Source organism: Triplophysa rosa, linkage group LG25 (assembly GCF_024868665.1).
Source record: "Triplophysa rosa linkage group LG25, Trosa_1v2, whole genome shotgun sequence".
Lineage (NCBI taxonomy): Eukaryota > Metazoa > Chordata > Actinopteri > Cypriniformes > Nemacheilidae > Triplophysa > Triplophysa rosa.
The window spans coordinates 10622516-10640655 of NC_079914.1; the positions used below are offsets into that span (position 1 = coordinate 10622516).

Consider the following 18140-nt stretch of genomic DNA (forward strand, 5'->3'; position numbering starts at 1 on the left):
ATAGTATTTATTTTCCCAACTATGGGAGTCAATTGGAGATGAGATCTGTTTGGTTACTGACATTCTTCCAAATATCTTCCTTTGTGTTCAACAGAACCAAGACATTTATACAGGTTTGGAACAATCTGAGGGTAAGTAAATCATGACTGAATTTTCATTTTTGGGTGAACTGTCCCTTTAAGTGCTCTCTTTATCAGCGGCCCTCCATACCGCAATCACGTCCTTTTAACGTCAATCACCCCCACAGTCTCTACACCATTATCACCCACTCCAAAACCTCCCCTTTGACTCACTTCTCAGCCCTTGTCTTCACTTCATTTCAAGGAAAAGTTCAGCCAAAAATAAGTTCTTTCATCATTCACTTGTTATGCCATTCACAATTGCTATATTAAGCACAAATGCCGGTCGCTCTTTTCCATCCTATTCAAGTAAATGGGGACTGGAGCTTTTGTACAAAATTATCCAAGCAACATCAAAGTCTGTCACACAAAACCATCTTATGACAGCTTATGATGACTTTGAATAAAGTCCACGAGTCCGATGGGCCACTTTAATGATACCTCAATGGTGACCGAATCCGCTTTGAAGCCTGAAAGCTCCAGTCCCTATTCACTTTAATGACGCAGACAAAATACACCAGTACTTTTCCTTTTGACTTCCATAAAACCAATAAGGTCACACTGGAATGTAATAGTCACTTTAGGGTGACCAAATGCAAGAATTTGGGGGTAAAAAAATGAAGGTGAACTATCCCTTTAAGTGAAAACTGTATCATCGTTCATTGTTGTGAAACAGTGCAGACAGGAAGAGAAGGAGGGTCAGTTGTCCGAGAGGTCTCTTCATCGCTCTTTGATGGAAATCAATTAAGGACGGCGTACTTGCTCGCAAGTGTCCGTTTAATTTACATCAGGGCTTAAATGTGCTAAAACGGGGCCTGTTGAAATTACTGACGACATCATCACGCACGAGGATGTTGTGTTCTGTTCTTCACGAGCGGTACTTGAAGATCCCGTTTTATTAGCGTCGAGGGGAGGGAGGGGTATGATTTATCTTTGAGAGGGTACATAAAACAGAGCGAGTAGATTGTATTCGTTCCTTATCATTTTATTTATACTCCCAAGATAATTTATAAAATATTGGTCAAGATCTCCCTGACTGTATCACCAAGACTTTTACATGTAAATGCCCTCTGCTACAATAACCCTCAACAGGTTCTTTTAAAATTGTTAAAAGTTTTGATTTTATGCAGAGGAAGAGAAGATACCTGAGAGGCTGTGATGCAGATCGGGTGTGCATTTTCATGTCTTCAAGCCTGTTGGTGAAAGAACATGCACAATGTTATGTAGTACACTACATGCGTGCACGCTAGTGCTATTTTTCTTTTTTTCTTTTGGAACCAAGAGAAACTAGTGATGTTCATAGAACCGACACAAAGCCGCAAACCAGATCGTTTCTTGTTAGTCTGCCCATCCTCAGGTACAGACAAACCATTAGTCCAAGACACGCCACGTTACTATGCCAACCAGCTCAGCGGCTGGCATATCGTTCTTCTTCCCTGCGCGGTGTTCTTTTGTAATCATTTCAGCTCTGTGTCTTGCGTTTGCGAGGCGACAAGCAACCGGCATCATTTAGCTCTTCACTGAGCTAAAAGCTAATGGAAGTTGAAAGATGCGTGATAAAAGGCTCTATTCACCAACACAGGACTGCGCGTCATTTATGTAATGTGACTCATTAAAGTGTGAGTGTGGATTAATGGACAGATGATGTGTTATGATCTTAAACCAGCTTTGTTTTTTTTTTAGATTCAGGGCCTAAGCGTGAACGAAAATGTAGTTCTGCAGAGGTAAAGCAAGCATGTGCTGTACGTCGGTAAGTGTTTGCGTAGCGTTTTGCACACTTCCATAGTTAGCAAAGATAATCGATTTAAAGGTCCAAATAGTAATTTTTTTCTAACTATGTCTTCAGAGGTGTGTAAAGACCTTACATAATGAAGCGTTATGTTTTTATTACCTTAGAATGAGCTATTTCTATCTACATACACCACAAGTCCCCTTGAATTAATTTATCGTGTTGTTTCTACAGTAGCCCTAAATGGACAAACTGCTCTACAGAGCGTGTTTCATAAATACGTTATCTCCTTCGGCAAAGAAGCAAAAACATGACGACATATTTGTCCTGTGTCAGCCACCGTAGTGTTTCGAAGGGGAGAGGTGGAGTGAGCCGTTGGTTGCCATTCACAACCTCACCACTAGATTTCACCTCGCCGCTAAATTTCATACACAGGACCTTTACTGTTGCATTAATGTTATATTGGTTATTCTAAACATTCAACATTTTTGCTATCTGGCTAGGATAGAAAAATGTGCATGCACAAGATGGGCGTCTTACCTTATGGCTCCGGTCGTAGCAGACCTGGGTTGCCGTCGACCTTTTAAGGCACGCAGTTTGTCTCCTTGAGTCATCCCGAGGTCATTCTCGGCATAATCTTTCTGCAAAAAAAAAGAGAAAATGCTATGAAGAACAGTCTTGTGAGTTTAAGCATCTTGTAAACTTGAAGTATGTGAGAAAATAAACATGCACAAAATATCAACAATATTGACCTTCCGATATTAGCCAACTTTTCAAACAATACCGAAATAGTTCCTGCCCATGCTGGGTTCCTATTGGCTGCTTTTCTTTATTATGCAGTCAAAGTCATCAAAAGTAATGTCAATAGCATTTTTATTTAATTAAAATCTAGCTTTGTCTAACTAGGTCTGTCAAACGATTAATCGCGATTATTAAGCGCATCCAGAATGAAAGTTTGTGTTTACATAATATATGTCTGTGTACTGTGCATATTAATTTTTTACTTATAAACATACACATACATGCATATATTTAAGAAAAAGAAAATTATATATAAATAATTAATAATATTAATTTTGATATCACTAGTAAATATAAATAAATATTTCCTAAATATGTATGCATGTAAGTGTATGTGTTTATAAATACAAAATTAATATGCACAGTATACAGACATATGCAATCACAAACTTTTATTCTGGATGCGATTAATCGTTTGACACGCCTGAAAGAAACTGTTTGAAGAACAATTTTTTGTCTACAAAACGAATTTTAGACATTTACACATTTCACTCACGTAACTGTATCGAAGACATTCAATTGACTTTTAGCAATTATCATTATTCCTAAACAAAAATGTCTTAAGTTTCTGTACTGTTCACTCACACAAAAATATGAGTCTTGGTAGAATAGAACAACGTCTCACCTCTTCCATGCGGTCCAAACTGTAAGATTTGAAAATAGAGGTGTTGATGGAGAGGTTGTCTATACTGGAGATCAGGTGAGGGACAGATCGCTCCTCATACTGCCTCTGTTTGGAGCGGTGTATATCTCCATGGGCCCAGAGGCTCGCCTGTTTCCTGCACAGGTAAGAAAGAGCGTGAGAAGCACAAAAAGAGGAAAAAAGATCTGCGCAATACAAGCAATTCGACCAAGTACTCCGTGCCAATTCCAGATAATGGACTCATCGTATCGGAATCTCACACGTTTCACAATGCCCTAAGAAGGAAACTATGCCTGGAGATAACAAAGCATCCATGCATTTAGGTTAGCGGGGATTCTTGCGTGCTGTGCTTCGTCTCGGCCCAACAAAACACTTCAGAGATTGCCCTTAACTGCCCTTCACTTGACCAGAGTTCTGTTTTAAATCAGAACGTAACAGAAATGCCTGGAGTACGCGAAAGGATTTATTCGTATGAACCAACACGTGTGCTGTCTTTCCCAGAGTTTAATGAGTCAATGGGAGGACGAATGTTGCATCGAGTTGGATCTGGAACATCTGTTAACCTTTTTGATCTCCGTCGCTCTTGAAAACACTCACGTAGGCAAAAGCCCTTCAAGCTTTTAGAAATAAAACACGGGGCCCTCAACCAAGCCTCAAATGATCTTAGCCTCTATCTGCATCAATAATAAACAGTGAAAATATTCAGTCAAAGACAAAAAGTTGTTTAGGGAGGACAGTGCTCGAAAAGTGCATTGGTGCGTTGTGGGTAGTCACGACTTACTCTTCCAGGTAATGCTGCTGGGGTCCGATGATGGACCCGGGTCTACAGATGCGTATCCAGGAGATGGCGTCGGCGGCTGTGAAACGGTAATGTTTCATCAGGTAACAGCCAATCAGAGTACCTGTCCGGCCTAAACCCGCTGTGATTGGTTGGGAGAAACACAGTTTTATAACCGCATAGATGCACTGGAACTTTATTTTTTATTTAATAACCTCATAAAACCTGTCAGACTTTAAATGATTGTAATCCAAAATAGAAAGCTTGCTAATGTTTAATGCAATACGTAGCAACAAAGATCATTACCATTTTGATGACAACTATCCTCTTTGGCAAAATGTAAGTAGGTCGATGAGGCAACGCTGTGGTCACATTTCCATATCTCTGATTCAAGCGTTTGCCACCTCACCTTTGCAGTGCACGGCAACCGCCCCATCCGTGCTCTCGCACAAGTGCAGGAAGCGTCGGGTGATGATGTCGCTGGGCGTGCTGCCGTCCACGAAGAACAGGTCGTAGTGGTCGAACCCGGCGTCCGTGAAGCGCTTGGCGTCGTAGATCTTCTTGTTGAGACGGACTACGGTGGTAACGTTGTGCTTGCGGAAATAAGGGAAATAAGCCTCGGGTGCGTGGAGGGGATAACCTGGAACCAGAGAGAAGAGGTTTACATGTACAAACCCAAAAGTCTCATAACTGTGACCATTTAGAAAAGAAATGGCAGACATTTCTTCTTATAAAAAAACACACACACATGGTTTAAGGTGTCATTCATGTCTATTGTGCAAACAGTTAAATACTAATAAGCATTAGGACAATAATAAGTGTGCTTGCCCTAGCAAAGTACACTAACTATACATGTATTTTCTAAAACAACAGCGCCCTCTACTGTCACCTATATGAATTACACCACAGTTTGCTCTTTATCAAAGCTATTAAAATATCAATCATTTGTAGTATTTAACAAGGCTTGGTTAATTTACAAACATGGAGAATATCGGTTTTTGGTGTGTGATGAAACGGCTACATGCACGGTGACCATCTGTCCATCTTACCGTTCTCTACTTTACTCTTGGGATGAGGGCCGCTGAATGCAAGAAGTTTGCCGGGGATGATCCAATTTAAATCTCCATTCTCTACACGCTAAAGCACAGGAAAAAACAATAAGTAAAAAACTAAAAGATAAATGTAAAAAACAGAGCAGTTAGGCATGACAGCTGACCAATTTGTCCAGATCTGGAAAAAAAACTACAATAAATCCTGAAAACGTTTTATAATCTTGAGCAATCCCTTAGCAATACATAGTAAATCTACAGTAATACAAATGGTACTGAATCTAACATAATAAACACAGTAACTAACTGTGGTTTTCATGTAGTAAAAATGCAATTTCCTAAAGAGCCATCTTCTAGAGCCATGAAGTTGAACAAAACAATCATAGCAAGTGCATACTAGAGCAAACTAGAGCGAATGCTCATGTGGTGTGAAACGTTATAACAACGTGTACGATTGATCTGACGCTGTCATTAGGTTAAAAGTCTTTGGGCCGCGTGAATAAACACCATTACATAACAGGTTTGATTAATGTCATTCTCCCGCCGGTTCGGCTAACATGAGCGATTCATAACAAGAGGGTGTTGTTACCTCGTAATGCTCGTACTCATTAACTTCAAACGTCTCGAAGTTCAAGAAGCCGTGCTGAAGGGCCTGGAAAAACAAAGTTGATAACATCAGCTTTGTATGAAAACAAATTACTGAAAGAATAAACACTAGGATTGAAAAGTTTCCACACAGACGTTTGACCCAGGATTTGAAAAGTCATTCATCCCATAATACAAACCATAAAATAAGGACGATCATTTATGTATGCATTTAGCAGACAATGCTCACGTTTGGTGCATCCAAATTTTGTGATGCTGCCGTAATGTTAAAATCATACGGCGCTACGGCAGAAATGACAACTGCAGCTTTACCAAAAACATTTCCAGTATATATAGCAATGATGTGCCTGTCAAACTGCTTCAAAGTTGAATGTTGGGAAGGTCACAGTGGGTGAGGGATTAGCACAAGCTGGCCAAAAAAAAACAGTTACATCACTCTAATGGACCAATCAGATGAATGCTATTAAGTAAAACAATGCAGTATGAACAAAATAATCCATCACTATCATTACCATAATACCACCCAGAATAAAACATTTCTGTCTGCACCATGCAAACAACTACACGTGCAGCTTCCACACAGAGGTACGATAGACAGCCGTGTCAATTTACCCCTGACAGATGCATATCTGATAGCGAAGGCCAGCTTGTGTGGTATCTCCCGGGTTGTTGTTATGTAACCGTTCTCTGGTCATGGACCGGTTTAATCGAACGAGCCCAGATGCCCTCTCTGCTGCTGACGGGAAGAGGGCTTACCGCTAAAATCTGTGTGTGCTGTGTCACCGACGGTGTGGATGAGCTGCTGTTAATTACCGGTGGCAACCTGGCCTAAGTCTCCTGAATCATCCACTTGAAGAGATAAAACTCTGTCATCATTTATTCACCCTCATGTCATTCAAAACCTGTATGTGACTCTTTATTCTGTGAAACACAAAAGAAGATATTTCGAGAAATGTCTCCGTGGATGTGTCAATACAATGGAAGTCAATGGGGTCCAGCGTAGCTTAGAAATATCTTCTTTTGTGTTCTGCAGAAGAAAGAAAGTCACACCCGATGATTAAATGATGCAAGGAGTCGTGTTTTTTCTTTGATGCGGGTTGAACACAAATACATTCCAAAGACTAAGGCGACTAGAGGGTTACAGGAGCGTCCTCAAGAATGCATGCTCGCCGCGCTGAACGAGTCTTTCCGGCGTGTCGGGCTGAAGTCACGCTGAAATTAGCCTACACGCTAGGATAGGCCATTGCTGAGACACTCACGAAACACAAAGTGAGCGAGAGCATCATCCACCTGGCAGCCAGTTTGACAACTCTGACAACTTCTACTAGCAACACCTTATTAGGGAATGTCATCTACTGTGACAGAACCGTCGGAAAACATTTCGGAATGGCATCCTACCAAATGGCAATGATAAAGTTGGCGTTGAGATCAGAATAGGAATGAGCAACAAAATGTTTCAATAAAAAAATGACATTAATGCCTAAGTTAATAAATAAAACAAATAAATAAACTTATTTTAAAAAACTAGAAATAAAACAAATAAATAAACTTATTTAAAAAAAAACTAGAAATAAAACAAATAAATAAACTTATTTAAAAAAACTAGAAATAAAACAAATAAATAAACTTATTTTAAAAAACTAGAAATAAAACAAATAAATAAACTTGTTTTAAAAAACTATAAATAAATAAATTGTATACTGAAGTGTATGTCTCACCTTCCTTATGCCTTGCAGACAGTCGAGAACAGTCAGATTGTATGTGCAATTCCCAAATGAAGCATCTCTGAAAGAAAAGAGAGAGAGAGCATATTAAAAACAAACCCTCCACCCTCTTCCTTCATTCTCTCACCCGTACCGAAGGACCCGGCCTGTTACGTGCAAAGAAAAATCAACACACAGAGTGTGTTTCATCCAGAGTAAACCATTACCTGCACGTGAATGCAACTGGGTCAATCTCTTTGTATTCGGGTGAGGAAGATGTACATAACCCACAAGATGACAGCAACGGGGTTATCTCTAGGGTCAGGGCGGTATAATAGACATGTCATGGACAAGGTTGTTACTTATTGGTGATGTTGTGGTGTCAAGGCAATTCTGGCTGAATTGAAAGTCTCTAATGCGAGGAACGACCGAGTTTCTTTGGATAGATTTCTGCATTATGCATCTGTTTATCATGCAGAGGCTGGGTTGCATAAAAAGTGGGTCAGCGTTCTACTGGGTCTCCCATTGTGGCTCGATGGAAAGTATCGGACTGCGCTCACCCACATGCATACCCAAACTCCCACAAGAGATCATGGAGGTGTTGTATACTTGCCTACCGCTCAAAATCAAAAAAACGTCTTTAAAACCAGTGTGTGTAAACTAATCGCTCTGATAATATGCTCATCTTCCATTCCATTTAATAGGCAGAGACTGCTCAAGAGAACAGAAGAAAAGCAAGTTGTAGATTGTAATTTTGCAGTTTTGTCATTTTTAAAAATACTGCAGTGTATATTGATTCATGTGCTTTCATAATCTTTATTAAAAACATATCTTAACCTCCGACGCAACATCTTCAAGACGCATGTCGGCGCGAGGGTGGGAGCATTTTGTTTGTCCAATGGCGAGGCAGTTCTAACCTTAACCAATCCAATCAATTCTCGAAGGATGAAATCAAGCCCCGCCCCTTTTTTCTCATTCCAGACAATCCTCACTTTCATTTCATGAAGACTTTAAACCATGAACAGCTGGATTTACAAATAAACATGAACTCAGATTAGGGAATCCTGTACAAATGTTGTTTTCAGTTCAGATGTTCTGAATCTTTCTGTACCAGTTTTATCAGAATGAAATAAGTACATTTACATTAAAGCTGCAATCATGCTTTTTGGGCCAATTATAATAAACAAAAGTTTAGCCAGCAAGTACAAGAAACAAGTAAAACACGGGTAGTCAAAAAGTCTAGTACCCTGATTCACAACAATATAAGCTTATATAAAGATTTGTAATCGAAGCTGACAGGTACCGTTTTGTACTTCAACACATGCCACTATGAGTTCATAAAGTAACCTGCAATTTTCTTTATTGACAGAGATGGCAATAAAGCATTAGTTTCCAATTCCGACTAAGGAAAAGAGAAATTGTTCACTATTTTTGTTATACAACCAGCAGGATCCTAGAGATTAAGACTGGATAAAGTCCACAATGCAGAATCAATTGATTTCACGTAAAAAGAAGCACAATTTACAGCCTAACATCATCTGGGTTACGTAATGTCTCACCTGCGTGACTGAAAGCCAGGAGATGATCAAATCCTGCTTTAAACAATCCAACCCTGTCCATTACTGTAATCACCCATTGGAACATCTATAGGTTAAGTGCCTTGCACAGATTTAAATGGATATTTCAGCCAAAATGAAAATTCTGTCATCATTTATACACCCTCATGTCATTCCAAACCTGTATGACTTTCTTTCTTCAGCAGAACACAAAAGAAGATATTTTGAACAACGTTGGTAACCAAACAACACTGACCCCCATTGACTTCCATTGTATGGACACAAAACCACCAAAACATTTCTCAAAATATCTTCTTTTGTGTCCAGAAAGAGGCAGAAAGAGTCAATCGCAGGCTTTGAACCACATGGTTAATGATGACATCATAGACCTCCACAAATAGGTCTGACAGCCGTTCTCCGAACCACAGCAGCACAATATAATCTCAGAAATGTTTGTACCACACACTAATTACTTTTCCCAACAAAGAAAGGTACCAGAATGGCCTGGTGGCAGCATTCAGAAACAAATCCTTTTCTTTGGAATCAAAGGCTGAGCTCAAAAGGCCGGGATAAGCAAAGCTGTTAAGCACGGAGCGTGTGTCGAGAACAAGCTTACAGATGCCTAAACCGCAAGCCACACATTACTGCCATTACGTAACCTGCCACCAGCGAACGTCAGGCACAGATTTGATGGGAAAATGGCTTTGTAATCATAAAACGTCCAAAGGTCTTTATAGAGTTAGCAGGTTGGGTAACTTCACGAGTCAAGGTATGAATTAATATAAAGCTTACATGATGAAAGCAGGAAAATGACAGGACGATGAAAACCTCAAATGATGAAGAAGTTCTGATTAGATTTCCTTGTTTGGCCTCAGCGCTGGTGGAAACACTGGCGGGACATCGCGGAACACAAAACTTTATTGACGTAAGTGTCGGCGATCGAACTAGAAAGGAATACATGAGCTCATTGGACTCATTTCGGCATTCAGAGGAGTAAAACAAAGGGATAATTCAACCAAAAATGAAAATTCTGTCACCATTTATTCATCCTCATGTCATTTAAAACCTTTTTTCTTGTTTCTGACTCTTCCGAGTAACTCAAAAGAAGATATTTTGAGAAATGTCTTCGTGTTTTGTGTTCATACAATGAAAGTCAATTAGGTCCAATGTTGTTTGCTAACCAACATTCTTCAAAAAATCTTGCATACAAAAAAACTGTTCCTTGTTCAGACTGCCAAATATCTGGCCAGACGAGACGATTTTATTCGTCTTTCTTACGTAAGGATTCTGCTACGGCAAGGCCTGAACTTTTCACCACACAGCCCTTCATCCAAACCACTGAAGCAAGTCGCCAATCTTGTGTTTGGAAACAAAACCACACTAGTTAATATGAATAAAACTGCTCCTACCAAACAATCTGAATTTACAGGTTATAACAATTAAGTCCTAAAAAAAATCTCTTGAAGACAATGAGTTACGGTCACACTGCGCATTCCATTATTGGGTGGATACTTGTTGATTATGCAAGTTTCGTTCCGAGGAGGACACTGCGTGGAAAAAGTCTCTTAAAAAAATAGCAGCACAAAGACAAGCCAACGGATAAAGTCAGAAAGCATTTGGATCGCCTAAAACGTGGGTCCAATTTCTAACCACAATGACCTAATGTAAAAACTAAAAATAGTCTTTCTAAAAGTGGCTGTCCGAAAGCCATTCAAGCCTGGCAGAGATCATTCATTCAAGTAAACTCTTCAGCATGCCTGCGCTATAAAAAAGAAGATGTGACATCTCGCTTAAAAGCGACTTCAACGTTTCCCAGAATTAAACTTCCACTACGCAACGCTTGCTCTGGTCGTGACAAACGCAACCATGAGTCATTCTCGCACACAGCTTTGCTTTATTAGATGGTGTGGCCCATTCATCGTTTCTCACTGGGACCCCAAGCTCCTCATAAACAATACAACTCTATTTACTTTCGGAATTAACAACTTGCTAAGCATTACATAACCACATTGTACTGTTTGTCTCTGAGAGCGCCGTGACTATGGCTGCCGAGTGGGGGGATGCGCTGACAAAGCCCTTTTCTTTCCTTGCGTTGTTAACAATCACATCTTTGTGGAGAAACAAGGGCCCAATTAACCTTCAAGACAGACAGGACGACAAACAAAGAGGGAGAATAAGGGTGATATTAGAGGCATGGCTAGTAAACGTGTCGCGGTATTCCAACAAACGCTTCGGTCGACGTCAAACCCGTTGTTTCCTTTAGCGCGTATTTGTGAGTGTAGCCAGTAGCGATTGTCAACCGATCAATGTTTCGATTTGTGAGGTTTCTTTTCTTTTTTCTTTTTTTTATTTATTGTGCGGCAACTTTATTATCGTTAATTTATCTTAAATTTACAACCGTCAACAACTAATTTCAAGAAAATTACTGTACATAAATTTACATAAAGCAAATCTAAAGAGGCATGCATTCTGTGCCGCATCACCTAACGCTTTTTGATAATAAAAATACATTATATGCAAACACAGATGTTTAACCAAACAGATTGCCAACAAGTCAATTATAAAATTATTTCAAACAATTAAAATCTCTCTTAGCCACACAGTTTTTTTTGGGCGCAAACTTATTTTGCATTAGTTTAAACTGTAGGTCAAATGGACTGTGAAACAAAAACATCATTAATTTCTGTTAATGTCAGGTAGGCACAAGAACGACTAAAAAAATTGCGTTAGGTTTGACAAAGGTGCCAATGAACATTAAACCCTGTGGCTAAGATAAATATTTGCTTTCCTACAAGCCTGAACAAGCCCGAGGAGTGGCTCGACTTTTATTAACTGTTACATAAATCTGAGGTTTATGTTTCGGGAAGTAATCTACGGGCATCGCTGCAAAGGGTTCAAGATAACATCCACACAAAATAGACAATGACTAAGACAACCACCAAAAATTCATTTTCAAGTGATTTAATTTGTATGAGGACTTCCTAGTACAAATGAAAGAAAAAATATGAAACTAAAGACTTTCCCACAATGATACACGAGTTTGTAATGCGAAATATAAAAGGGGGATTTTAGCCATCTGGGAAAAGCCCTAATAACTACTGCAAAGTAAATCTGCTCTTTCCTGTTTGCACTCAATGACTGATGGTTCCAAACAGTCTGAAGGCCTGAGTGAATCCATACTGGACGCACTTAAAGCACATTTCAAGATTCGAAATGGACTAATAGGCTTGGGTTTACCAGTTTAAAAAAAATTCGACTGACGTTTTAAAAATTCTGATGACCCCACATGGGCCTATTGGATGCAAATGGACATGAATGTTTCTATCCAATGAGCTCAAGGATCTTCTTCCCATCTCATTTCATATGTGCGCATGCACTTTATCTACACAGAAGTGCTTGGCCTGGTTGAACTTCAGGCTTTTTTGTTTCTGGGTCAATAAACACGAAGGTCATTTGAGGGGTCAGAACTCATGCGCTAGGGAAAAACGGCCAACAGGCTCGACCAATCCGGAATACTAACTTCATGGTAAAGAAAGACGCTACGTGCCTGTGATTTTCATCTGACAGAGTGTTTTTCAATAAGAAAAGACATCTTTGAGACGGAAGGGAATACCATCTCTGTGGGAATTTTTTGTCATGGAAAACAGAAGGGGGCCGTCTTTGAGTCATGGCTGGCATCTCGCATGGGGCGGCAGGGGGGTGGAGGAAGGGACCAGCAGTCACGCTGGCATAATGTTATGACTTACTCATAGCGAGATGGGGAAAAGAGAGGTGGAAGAAAAAATGAGCATGGAGACACATTAATCTTAATGAGATCACTTCAGAATTACACAACAAAAATTTTAAACCACATAAGTGGTTGAATAAATGGCAACATTTTTATTTTCGGGTGAACTATCCCTTTAACACATTACATAAAGCAGTAATATCCAGAATCTAGTGACCTAATGCTTGAAAAACGAAAGAGACCACCCATAAAGGGTGTTCACACCAAACTAAATCTCTCCCATTATAAATCAACCAAGTTGTCAACACTGGAAGCATTTATCTGTGACAGTCTGAAAAATATACTGGATTTTCGAAATAATCACAACGCAATTCAACGTGTTGAAGCAGGTGTGCCAACCGCCAGGCCACAGCCAGACCATCATAACTCACCAACCGCAACTATATATTCTTTTAATCACCCTTTAAACATCGTTTTGGTTTGTTGCTTCGGTTGCCAAACAATATAAAGGTTACAGACACCGGCACCTTCCAATAAACTCAAAGCAAAACGTTATAATGCCAACACTATTGTGCTAGAAGAAAACCCATTCACAACAGAATCGTCTATTAATCCCATTCACATATCCAACAAAGCGCATTACAAAAACACAGTAGCCGCTACGGGACCAGATCCAGAAACCAGCTCAAAGGGTTTAGTGCTGTAGTTTTTTTGGGAAAGGCACCATATTCAGCTCAATGGTGTTTTTGGATTATGCAGGCTCTGTGCATGCTGTACTCTGTAATCTCAAATCACCAAAGCTAAATTCCCTTAGTAGAGATGCTACACAGAAGCGGCAAGATAATCTAACCCTGCAGCAATTTTCACTTATGTGATATGCACGATATGAAAGTAAACAGCCAGGTCGAACAGCAAGTTAATATTTGTTCTGCTCACGGCACGCAACGCTTCCGTTTCATCCTCCCCTTTCTTGGTTCATTTGGCTCGGAAAAGTAGTTCAACTGCATTAACAAAAAACCCTCGGAGCCACAACAGGATACAATATTTCATGCCAAGCCAAATGAGATTACGGCAAACTAGGCGAAATGAGGATATGAGGGCGAAATGTGTATTATCTTAGTTTTGGGAAGAACAGCAGCTCAAACCATCTTTTCGTGTCAAAAAACCATGCGCTTGTTTGGTCGAACGAAGGTTTGACATGGAATAAGATTAAGGTTATTATTCAGCGTACAATGGCCGGGCACGTGAGAGGCTCGGGTGTCCATGTAACTTTCCTTTTTGCAGGTGACACATGCAGGCATCCTACCTGAAGGGTAGATACGAGGCGTTAGATCCGGAGATCAGAGCTCTGTAGGTTTCTTCCGGTGTTTTCTTAAGGTAAATCACCTAAAATAGAAAAAATGAAGCACAGAAAATGACATCATTCTTTTGCATTGAAGAGAACAATTTGTTCGGACCTCACCACTTCCACCCGTGTCCCGACAAACATGCAATCACACTTTGGAAAACAGAATGTGTCACACGGATGAGAGCCTGTGGCTCAGCACAATGGGGCCCTTCTCAAGTTGGGACGACTTCACGGCACAATTTAGCCATGCCAGTCCCTATTGACATTTCAACAGGTTGATGTCAGAATGCAGCATGGCAGTGCCAACTTCAACACTGCTAAGAAAAATAAGTGAAGTTTGGAGCAGCGTAGTGTCGTTCAAAACCTGTACATGACTTGTTTTATTTAGATATTTTAAGAAATGTCTTTGTGGTTTTGTGTACATACAATGGAAGTCATTGGGGGCCAATGTTGTTGTTTCTTCAAAATATCTTCTTTTGTGTTATGCAAAAAGTGTTATGTGTTATAGAAGAAAGAAAGTCATACAAGTTTGGAGGGTGAATAAATGATGAAATCATTTTCATTTTAGGGTGAACTGCCCCTTTAAGGATTGTCATTGGCAGAGGTCAAATGACTTTGTTTGCGAAGGCTGGTCAGCAAGAGACCTTTTGCTTTTGTCAAATCTGCACAAGCTAATGAAATATGCACCAACCGAACAATTAGCTGAACAGTTCCGCAGATTAAGTTCAGTCCCGTGAGAAGGGCCAGCGCTTGTTTGTTTCTTTTGTGCCCGACTGTACCGTGTGACCCAGAGAAACTATGGAACATCTTGACCCAGCTGTTCAACCAGAACACAATCTTCCTTGCATGATAATACTAGGTTAGACATGCTGCTAGAACGGGTTTAGATATTGCATGCAAGCCTGGATCAATAAACAGAAGATCCACTGATAAGAAGAGAAAGATGAAAACATCACATTAAAAGCTTGCCCTTGCATACACAAAACCTGCAAAGAGGATCAAGGGTTTTCCGAGGAATCTCATTGTCGGAGATGACATCAAAGTTCATTTTCAGGGAAATATTCTCATTTGTAGACATTTGTAGACTCCCACGGTACTCTCCAGGGTTTTGAGTTTTGACAAATTAGTTTCCATTTAAGACCATGTCGAATTAAACCCAGGATCAAGGTTCAAGTTAAATTTAGGCGACTAAATGTTACCGTTCCTTGTAGACCAACTTGGAGGAAGCACACTCCATTTTAAGGGGTCTTTTTTAAGACTAGAATTTTAAATGATCTACAATCTACTCTGTAGATGCCAATATTATTTGCATTTAAAAGTGGACTGTATTAATATTAATCAAGTCAGATTTACTAGGGCTGATTAATCGCATCCAGAATAAAAGTTTGTGTTTACATAATATATGTCTGTGTACTGTGCATATTAATTTTGTAATTATAAACCCATACACTTACATGAATATATTTAACAAAAATATAATATAAACATTTATATATAATTTTATTTATTGGTAAATATATATAAATACATGTAAATACTTCCTAAATATGCATACATATGTGTATGTTTATGAATACAAAATACATATGCACAGTACATGGACATGAATTATGTAAACACAAACTTTCATTCTGGATGCGATTAATCGTTTGACAGCCCTAATGTGAACGCATTGTCAATACGATTATAAAAAGAAAGACAAAACTAAAACACCACAGGAGCCTCAGCTACAAACAAGAGGATTTATACTGCCATACAGCCATTACATCATAGTCCTATAACATCAGATTATACAAAATCCAGATTATAATTCATCATGGCTCTCGTCCAACAGAAAGCAAGGGAACATCAGCATCCCCCTCCTCTCCCCTAGGGCTACACGAAAACAGAAAACCAAGATATTGGAAAACACCATCAATGCATTTCAATTCCCTTATATTGGAGTTTAAAACTGGACATAAACATTAAAGCGGCCCAAATTGTCAATCGCACATGCAGAAGTTAACAACATCCTCTCTGAGAGAAACCAGAGAAGCGTCTCTAATACCACTTCCTGTCCGTGTTTCCATTTAGGACTCATTAATATTTATAAGGACACCAGCTTTTTCCTCGTCTGTGGTCTCCCAGAGTTTATCATATTGTGTAAACTAGAACACAAATGTTCAGCAATAATTCACATACAAGCAGACATGCGTGTTATGAGGATTAAAATGCAGATCAGATTTTGATTATTCAGAAAAAAAATGTATGCCACGAGCCCATAAAGGAGCTCAAAAACAAGACGGCCACTAACAGAAAAGCTTAACGGTACACTGACCCACATTATAAATGCCACCTGTGCCATCCGAGTTATAAATCTGCTCTCTTTCAAAGCGCAGATTCATCCGACGGTGCATTAAGGAGGCAATCTTGGCATTGATGATTTCGGCTAACGTGTGAATGAATGAACGCGGTCGACACGCTGGCATGCGAGCAAGGACGCTGGTGGTGTTATTGTGCCAGCACAACGCGGGGGAGGTACCAGTCAGTCAGCAAGCTGTTGCTCTCTCTGAGGGGGCGGCTGGATCGAGGACGCTGGCAAACATCCGAGGAGACGTTCTGTCCGACAGAACGTGATCACAAGCATGCCACTTTTATGAACCTGTTGCTGACGCGACATGCCCATGACGCCAGCGAACGCGGAGGATTGTTGTTTTTGATGTTGAGGAGTAGCTCATTTGCAGGGTCATGACAGATTCCATCCCAAGCGCGAGACCTCGGGAGTGGCCAAAGTTATTAACACGACTGTTCTGTGAGAGAGGAATATAGATGATTGGAGAAATGAAAGAGGAGGATGATGGGATACTTACAGCATAGGCACCGATGAGCACAGCAGCGTTAGCCCTTTTGCGCTGGTCAAAGCTGGTGTAGTGCACAATCCTCTTCCTGGTCAGTGTGAAAGACTAGAAAGACAGAGATAAATGTGTCACGTCGCAAGCAAAAATAGGGTTTACACAGTTTGTTTAGTTTATAAACATTAACCAAACCTGCGTACAAGTGCATACAATGCCTGTGTTGAACAAAAGCATTTTATTTTAAATAGCCAAATTTACATAAAAAAACACGAATGTGAATTTTTTTACTAAAACAGCATATTAATGAAAATAAAAACTGCATTAATTGTTAAAGTGGGTTTTTATAAAAAAGTACACTTTATTATATATTATAATATATCGCGTATATAAATATATTAAAATTAATGTATCGTATCGCTGTTGTCCTTCTAAAACCTTGTACTGTATGTCCATATTTAGTGATTTAAATTATTTTTTTGCCATAAATCATTATTATTAGTCAAGAAGTCATTTTAGTGTTTAAAATATCACTTCAAACCCATTCATAGTTGGTTTACATGACTGGTTAAATGTTTGGGAAGCGGTATAAAAACCGACATCAGCAATCTCGGTACCACACACTCAACCCAAAACTGTTTCCTTGAGATGTTCTTTGGATATAACTAAACCAAACGTTTTAAAATGAGGGAACGTGAGACAGATGTTTCAACACCTGCTTCAGCAGCTGCAGTAACACGCAAAAAGGGCTGCAGGTGAACCGCTAAAAGACATCTCATGCACGGGCACATGCCAAATGCTTCTGAATAATCGCTGCTGGATACGAGCCGAACGGAAAAAAAATCTCAAAGCATCTGTTCCTGTGTAGCATAGATGAAATTTGCCTAGAAAAACATTGAAACTGCGAGCGCAACAAACTGTTGGAGTTTCAACACTGTGTCAACCTACAATCCAGACACGTAAAGACAAAACAACCCATCTTTTTTTAAAATTACTTTTAGGCATCCATTCATGCCTGAACGTAAGTCATAAAGGTGTTTTCACTATAGCTCGTCTCGGGACCTTCTCTTCTCAAATCAAATAACAGGGTTGAACCCTTTCATCTGTCCTTGGAAATCTGAGAAGTAAAACCACGTTAGCAACCATTCAGTAGGTTAATATTCACACAGGAATAAAAAAGCATCCACATGCAGGAGGTGGTTATGCTAGAGAAGGGAACAAACGGGCCTTCGACTGAATAGCTTAAGAAC

At 39.7% G+C, this 18140-nt stretch overlaps 1 protein-coding gene across 11 annotated transcripts in view; it reads right to left on the reverse strand.

Annotated features, from left to right (window-relative positions):
• The window catches only part of cdc14ab (cell division cycle 14Ab), a 29066-nt gene that overhangs the window by 5918 nt on the left and 5008 nt on the right, over window positions 1–18140 (reverse strand). For all 11 annotated transcript variants that reach the window (XR_008962051.1, XM_057325340.1, XM_057325331.1 and 8 more), the window contains 10 exons: window positions 16909–17001; window positions 14018–14097; window positions 7444–7510; window positions 5709–5771; window positions 5120–5207; window positions 4480–4710; window positions 4074–4212; window positions 3275–3428; window positions 2389–2489; window positions 1265–1312 (listed from right to left, as the gene is read on the reverse strand). Coding sequence is in view for 10 of the 11 variants with exons in the window: in XM_057325340.1 (XP_057181323.1) it covers window positions 1265–1312; window positions 2389–2489; window positions 3275–3428; window positions 4074–4212; window positions 4480–4710; window positions 5120–5207; window positions 5709–5771; window positions 7444–7510; window positions 14018–14097; window positions 16909–17001 (1064 nt within the window). In the remaining variant the exon portion in view is untranslated. The remainder of the gene's footprint in view (window positions 1–1264; window positions 1313–2388; window positions 2490–3274; window positions 3429–4073; window positions 4213–4479; window positions 4711–5119; window positions 5208–5708; window positions 5772–7443; window positions 7511–14017; window positions 14098–16908; window positions 17002–18140) is intronic.